This window comes from Cetorhinus maximus, chromosome 21, assembly GCF_964194155.1.
Source record: "Cetorhinus maximus chromosome 21, sCetMax3.hap1.1, whole genome shotgun sequence".
In the NCBI taxonomy this organism is placed as follows: Eukaryota; Metazoa; Chordata; class Chondrichthyes; order Lamniformes; family Cetorhinidae; genus Cetorhinus; species Cetorhinus maximus.
The window spans coordinates 7,632,702-7,640,878 of NC_135899.1; the positions used below are offsets into that span (position 1 = coordinate 7,632,702).

Sequence of the window (8,177 nt, forward strand, 5' to 3'; positions counted from 1 at the left end):
ATTACAACGAGGGAGTGCAGAGCAGCTTCAGAGATCAGTGGTGTTAATTACAGTATTCAGACATGCAAAATATAGACTGGGGACATACATGGCATTTGAAATGTCACACTGCAAAAATCAAATGGCTGCACTCACAACCCACCGGTAATAAATGAAGATTTTTTTTTTAAAGCGCGGTCTGCAAATGGAAATTGTAATATATTTTAAAGAAATAAAATGGACATAAACTAACAAATCATCACGGATCATTACTGTGGAATTAAAGTGATAAGAATCTGAGAATGTGTTACTTCTTTTGCCTTCGACATAATTTCTGTCCGTGCTATTTCCTTAACTTGTACTATGAGAAGATACAGACCCACAATTAGCCACATTAGTAAAATCTTAAAAGTATTATTCAGATCCTCAAGACTTTACAATTATGCATCATTTGTATGCTTTCCCCCTCCTATGAGGTTCTTGCCTTCACCCTTAAAGTCAATAAAAGGCAAACTGTAAATAGTCCTCTGGATTTAAAAAAAAATCTATAGAGTTCCCTGTGCAGTCACAGAAAATCATTACATTTGATTGCGCCACGGGCTCATTGCCATTTCAGAATTTAAGAGCTATCATAAAAATCAGGACCCAGTCAGGATCCGAAATGTGCATCTGGGGTCTTGAGGTAAAATTCAACCGAACGGGCGATAGAAATGCTTACCTGCGGGGATTGGGATTGCACTAATGTTAGAGTCTGCAAATGCCCGGGTCTTTGGAATATTGTGCTCAGCAATCAGCCGATCTGGCCAGCAAGTGCACCAATTAAAGATGATAAAATACGAAAAATGCTGCTGCAGTTGGGAGATTTTTCTAACCATTCCCTCACAAAACAAAAAACTGAATGTGAACCGATAGATGTGGTTTTCAAACGCCGCTCTAAATTAGAACACAAATCTGCAATTATCACCGAGGACGGAGCCTCTACTGTATGTAACACAAGAAACACGTTTTTTTTACCTTGTTTTTCCGTCGACATCTTGCGGGAGAATAGACAGCGGTTCCGCAAGAGGTGATCCAGATGTTGTCTTTAGGAGAATAAACTGCCGGTTTGTAAAGATCAGCTGTTCCACCGCGAGAACAGAATGAAATAATAATAATGAAAAGAGGGGGCGGGAGGAAAGAGCTCTTAAAGCCAGCCGGCCCCTTCATAGACCTCAGGCAGCGCTGGAACCTTCTGTTTCCACTGAAGGGGGGGAAATACTGCGAGATCGTGGCTGTCTTGTGGGGTGTTAAATATATTTTGCATCTATGGATATTAATTGGCGAGGTACAGTCAAGAAACTGAGGGCATGGTGTGGACTTCCGGATTCACCACTTAACCTCGCGGAAAGACATCACTTTTTGATCATGAACAAACCACAGCGAGGATGAAACTAAAAGACCGGGGTATGCAAAACCAAATTTAGTCTGGTTGTGACAGACACTTTGAAACTTGGTAGGAGTCCATCCACTTCGCGTTAAAGTGTGAAATTGTTTCATTTAAATGAGGTAATCTATCTCCATTACCGGGCCAGCTTTCGCTGTCAACATGAGGTTAATGGTGCTCGCTGTTATTTATGGGGAAATCTCACAGCTACTTCAGGCTAGGGGCAGATGATATGAACATAGTTAATGATGGCTATTAGATGATGCAGTTAACGCCCCCCCCCCCCCCCGGCCCCCACATGAGCTCTCCAATGCTGCCTGGTGTCATTGTCACAAGCCATTGGAGCCAGTTTAGGTGTCAGCTGTAGCTTGGTGGGTAGCCAGCTCACTTCTGAGTACAAAAATCTAGGCTGGCACTCCAGTGTGGAACTGAGGGAGTGCTGGAGGTGAGGTGTATTGGATGAGATGCTGAACTTAGGCCCTCTCATGTAAATGTAAACAATCCTGTGGTATCATTTCAAAGGAGGCCAGGAGAGTTGCCCCTTGTGTCCTGCTCCTGACCAATATTTATCCCTCAAATAATAACACAAACACAAATTTCCTGATCATTATCAAATTGCTGTTTGTGCGAGTTTGCTGTGTGCAAATTAGCTTCCCCGTTTCCTATATTACAACACTGCACTGCAAAAAGTGCTTCATTGGCTGTAAAGTACTTTGGAATATCCAGTGCTTGTGAAAGGTGCTATATAAATGTAAGCCTTTCTTCCTTCTTTCACTTAACACTTGGATAACTCAGGAGGTTGATTGAATGGCACACCTCTGTCAGTCCTGTGGCTTCATCCACATTTGTGAATGTACTGAGGAAGGAAGGTTCCAATCACAGGGACTATATATGCATTTTGATTTATGTGTTTCATTCACATTGTTTGGGGATATGGTAGTGTAGTTGTTGTGGTACTGGTGTTGCAATCCAAAATCATGATCCAAACCCCACCAAGACAAGTTGTGAAATTTGATAATTTGTGCTATAGTACTAGGAGACGGTGATTTATCAATCTCCTTCCCATCCTAATGCAGCTTGTCTTTCATGTGATTCCAATCTCACATTACTTAACCAATTTTTGTGCCTCCCTGTTACAATCCCAGCTGTGGTTACCCCTGGACAACACTGATCCCAGAGTGGAACACAGCTTGATAGATCCTAACTTTTATTTGTTTGTTTAAATACATGGAGAGCAGCTACTGAACAGAGTCACAGGAGTCAGCTGATGAGCTTTTTACAAGAAAAAAGGAACTATATTAGAATACTCCTTCACTCACAACTAAGCCTTTACAGAGCAAAAACAAAAGTACCTGGAAAAAATCAGGAGGTCTGACAGCATCTGCAGAGAGGAATACAGTTAACGTTTCGAGTCCGTATGACTCTTCACCAGAACTAAGGAAAAATAGAAGAGAGGTGAAATTTAAGCTGGTATAGGGGGAGGGGGGGTGGGACAGCTGGAGCTGGATAGAGGGCCAATGATAGGTGGAGATAACCAAAAGATGTAATAGACAAAAGGACAAAGAGGTGTTAAAGCTGGTGATATTATCTAAGGAATGCGATAATAAAGGTATCCCCACGCCCTTTCCGTTCCCCTTTTTTTCCAATAATTTATTTAGGTTTCAAACTCTCCTTCTGATGTTACTCTTCCCTGGGTCATCACATGCATTCAAGCTGCCTCCCATGCACTCTCTCTCACCAACTCAACCTTAACAGTACACCACTGCTTCACATGCCCATAGCAAAGAACTACAGACCTTCAGTTGTCTCGTTGAACCTTCTTTCTTCTTGCAAGCTGTTCTGACTTTAAATCTGAAGCTTGGAGCCTTTCTCTCTGCCCTTTACTCTTAACTTCACTTAACAGGACCTTTTCCCAGGTTCCTTTTTTTCATTCATTCAAGGGATATGGGCTTCGCTGGCTGGGCCAGTATTTATTGCCCATGCCTACTGCCCTCGAGAACTTGGTGGTGAGCTGCCTTCTTGAACAGCTGCGGTCCGTGTGGTGTAGGTACACCCACAGTGCTGTTAGGGAGGGAGTTCCAGGGTTTTGACCCAGCGACAGTGAAGGAGCGGCGATATATTTCCAAGTCAGGATGGTGAGTGACTTGGAGGGGAACTTCCAGGTGGTGGTGTTCCCATCTTTCTGCTTCCCTTGTCCTTCTAGGTGGTAGTGGTCGTGGGTTTGGAAGGTGCTGTTTGAGGAGCCTTGGTGAATTCATTTCCTTCATTTGACTACAAGGTCTCCTTTGGACTTCCCCCTCCTCCACTTTCCTGGATTTTTGAGGTTTTTCTTCACTTGGGACCCTTTTGTTCTTTTGGGAAACCTGCAGTTCCCTCTCCCAGTGTCCAGTCTCTCTGGGGTACTGGCTTCAACTGAACTTAAAACTGCTGTTTCTTTATTTTTATGTGTATGTCTGTGGGAGGAACCTGCCTATCTGGCCCCTCTGTTTCTAGGCAACAGCACTGTTCTTTCTACTCTTATGTGTTTACTTTTACTTTATAGGAGATGTAAACTTCTCATTAGAAACACAAGCAGCCTTTTAAAGTGAAACTAAAACTCCAGCTGACCTTTCTTAACACACAGATACAGAAATACAAATCAAACTTAAACCTCAAAGCTAAAATCCATTCCTATCACCCACAAATATAAATATAACTTACTTAAACTAGCTCTATTTCCAAACACCCTCTCCTTTGGAGAAAAGAAATCTTCACACAGCGAAGGTTTCTTCACAATGGACTTCCATCCTCCTCACACATACTTAACATCACAAACCTCTAGCAATAGCTTATAATCTATTTTACAAATAAACTTTCCATTTTGTTTCATAATTAGACATGTTACATCATACAGTTACAAAAATATACTTAAACAAAGTCAATAAATGTGATATGATTAGCAGGATTTGTACATCATATTATTGTCATAGCTCAACCCTTGTGTTTCTTTTTCTTCTTATTCCCAGCCTTTAACTCAGCAAAATATGTTTAATTTAAGTCTACAGCCCAATCATCCTTTTCATTCACTGTAAGTGTAATTCCATCCTCAACCTCATTTTCCAAACCTAAGTGTGGTAAATTCTCATTTCAATTTAGCAAAGTCAAAATGGCATTTTTGTGCATTAACATCTCATTTCTTCTCTGGGAAAAATCTCTTTTTGCCATTTCAAGGGTGTTATTGAGATGCCTTTTACGTTCACATAAAAGGGTTTCATACTCCTGCTTGGTTTGATCTTTAAACTTTTTATGATATTGTTGTTTCTCCAGGTCCCATTTTGAACAGATCTTTTCCACTTCTCTTTGAGCAGTGTCAATTATATGCTCCCTGTAGAGTTTCATAGTTTATTCCAACCCTTCAATTCTTTTACTTGGTCCATGAACTATATCATTCCACTCCTTTCCAGGTTTGGAAAGGTCTTTTGCAAACTGTCCACTTACCTGGATTCCAAGTGTTGTATTTTGTATATTAGCACCAGCAAGCACTTGTAAATCAGTATTTCTGGTCATTAGCATTTCCAGGCCATTTTGTGTTTACAGCCCTTTTTGTTAGCGATTCTTGATTTCCAATTCTGCATGCACATTAGTTGTTTTCACATTGTCCATTACTGAGGTTGATATATCAATAATTTTACAGCTCTTTGCTCAACTGGACCACAATTCAGCAAAGAGTTTTTATTCACGGGAACAACTTTGGAATCATGGCACTTCATATCACACATCATCTCTTTCAGCTTCTCCTTCCTTTCGTCCAATTTGCTTCGAAGTTTGAGAATTTCATTGCTCTTTTCCTGCCGAAGTTCTAACAATGCAGTCGTTTTGGTTTTTAATTTTGCATTCGCCAATTATTCTGATTTACCAACAATTCCTTTTCTTGTTCAAGGCATTTTCCCTGATATTTCATAGCAACTATTGATGCTTGGAAGTTCATCAAGTTTTAATTGAAGATTGACCTTTGTTAAATTTTCTTCTACAACTTAATCAATTAGACATTTCAAGTCCTCAGTGAAGTGTTCTACTTTCTACGACTGATTCTCAATTGATCTCACCAATTCTCTTCTTTCATTAGCAAACTCCTCTTTCACACATGAAAGTTGATTTTCTACATTAATCAGGTTTTCCTTCAATTGCTTGTTATTGCCAATAAGTGTTTCATTTTTGGCCACAGTAGTTTCCTGAAGTTTGTTAAGATCAACATGATCAGCTGCCTGATGCAATACAGTCAATGCCACATTACTATCTCCATTAGCCAAGTCATTACCCAGAATAAAATCCACCCCTTCAATAGGTGACCTAGGAATAGTTCCCACCATAACAATTCAATTTACAAAATGACTTTGTAAGTTAACTTTACACAAAGAAACAGAATAACACCTCTTATTAATACTTTTTCCTTCATAAAACTATCTGGAACACAAATTGTATCATCTGCCACCATCAATGGATGATCTGCTCCTGTGTCTCACAAAATTTTAATCCATTTACTTATTTTGTTGGAGGAGTAGGGGAACACTTCTCCCTTTGACACAAAACATGCAGATGCGCTAATAGCCTGACTCCCTTCACCAGTAACCAAAGAAGAACTCTCTGGACTATCCTGAACCATATTCCCCTTTCCTGTATGTTCTGAGGGAACACATTTCACCTTTACTACTGCTACAGTTTTGACAACCATTTTGTTTTCTGATGCAACCTTTCCTGAGGATTCCTTAGGTGTTCCTACTACTGCAACAGGTCTACCATTTAATTTCCAGCAATCTGCCCGAATGTGTCCCATCTTGTTACAATGAAAACACTTAGGTTTTCAAATGTCACTTCCACCCTCAGCACCTTCCTTTCTGGTCTGAGAAAAAATTTCCCGAGAATTCCCAACTGACCCTCCTCTTGCCTGACTACTTGCCTTCCTTTCACCTTCTTATCTTATATCCTTCTTGTGTTTATTAGGATGACGGAAAAAGAGTTTAGATTTATGGACTAGTTCATAATCGTCAGCCATCTCTGCTGCCTCTCTCGCTGTTTTAACCTTCTGGTCTTCAACATGGGTTCTAACTACAAGAGGAAGTGAATCTTTAAATTCTTCCAAGAGAATTATTTCCCTAAAAGCTTCACATTTTGTCTCTACATTTAGTGGCCTTATCCAATGATCAAAATTACTTTGCTTTACCCTTTCAAATTCAATGCAGCCCAGTATATTCCAAAATTTCTGCCTGTATGCTTCAGGGACGAACTCATGTGCACTCAGAATGGCCTTCTTTTACTGCATAAGAATCCACCGATACCTCTTCTGAAAGCGAAACATAAAAGTCATGAGCTCCACCTACCAAATTAGACTGTAAAAGTAATGTCCAGATTTATTTTTGCCATTTCATTTGCCTAGCTACTTTTACAAACAAAATAAAGAATGCCTCTACATCCCTTTCCTCAAACTTTGGAAGAGCCTGTACAAGTTGAAACATCTCCCCACTGGGTTCTGATCAGGTAATAAGTCCTTCCTCCCCTATTGGTGTCTCTTTTTTAACTGCCAGCATTTTAAGCTGGAATTCTCTGTCTCTCTCTCTCTTTTTCTTTTTTCTCCTTTTCTATCCTCACGATTTCTAACCCGCTTTCCTGTTTTTTTCTCTCTCCTGCTTTTCTGCCTGTACCCTTTGGAATGCCCTTTCCCTTTTCATTTCCTCCAATTCAATCTTTTTCTTTTGCAACTGAATTTGAGCCCATTCCAACGACCCACCCCTTGGAGAACTCGGCCTCTTGGGTCTTCCTTCCAACTTTAAATGCTGTGCTATATCTTCAATTATGTCTGATTTCCTTAACCCTGCAGGTAATCCTAATTGTAACTTATCTGTCCATTCCATCAGCTTACCCTTGGTTAATTTCTGTAAACCAGCCAGAGTTATATTTTCCATCTGTAAAAATGCCTTAACAACCTCAAACGGCATTTCAAATTCCAACCTGTAAAATACCTCACATCAACTCCAAATCCTATGTCCCAGAGCTCTTTACCATCACGTACTTCTCAAAAGAATTCACAAATCCCACCAATGTCAAGGATTTCCAGTCCTAGACCAATTATTACTCCACATCCAACCACCTGTTGTTCGCATTTGAAATCCCGGACAAGGCCCCACTTGTTATGATCCCAGTTGAGGTTACCCCTGGACAAGCCTGATCACAGAGTAGAACACAGCTTGATAGATCCTAACTTTTATTTGTTTGTTTAAGTACATGGAGAGTAGCTACTGAAGAGAGTCACAGGAGTCAGCTGATGAACTTTTTACAAAACAATAAAGCATTTATTCAACAAGAAAAGATGAATTATGTTTCAATACTCCTTCACCTACAACTAGACCTTTGCAGATGCATACAGATTTGTAAGGATAACACAAGTCACAAAAGCAATCTTATACTTTAATGCACACAGTGAGTACCCAGTCCATGTAAACCATAGCAACCTGTGGCCTGACCTCAAGTCACAGATGCCACCTCAACCAGATGCTGTGGATCTCTCCTCAACTCCTCCCAGATACTTGTCACACCATAAGCCAACCAGTCTCACTGAATTCCATCCTTCACACGAGGGTTTCCAATCTCCACTCTCCAAGACCTCGCCTTGGAATCTTTCTCCCAAACTGATGTTTTCTCTCAGACACCTTCCACAAGGGTTCACCTCCAAGGTTTTAAACTCTCATAGAGCCATAGAGGTCTACAGCACAGTAAAAGGCCCTTCGGCCCATCAGTCAAA

General features: G+C 40.5%; 1 protein-coding gene across 1 annotated transcript in view; it reads right to left on the bottom strand.

Moving 5' to 3' along the window:
• Nucleotides 1-1,103, bottom strand: part of LOC144695640 (proline-rich transmembrane protein 1-like) — a 75,863-nt gene extending 74,760 nt beyond the window's left edge. The window contains exon 1 of the mRNA XM_078566555.1: nt 994-1,103. Coding sequence (XP_078422681.1) covers nt 994-1,012 — 19 coding nt within the window. The 5' untranslated portion in view covers nt 1,013-1,103. The remainder of the gene's footprint in view (nt 1-993) is intronic.
• Nucleotides 1,104-8,177: the final 7,074 nt, after the last annotated feature.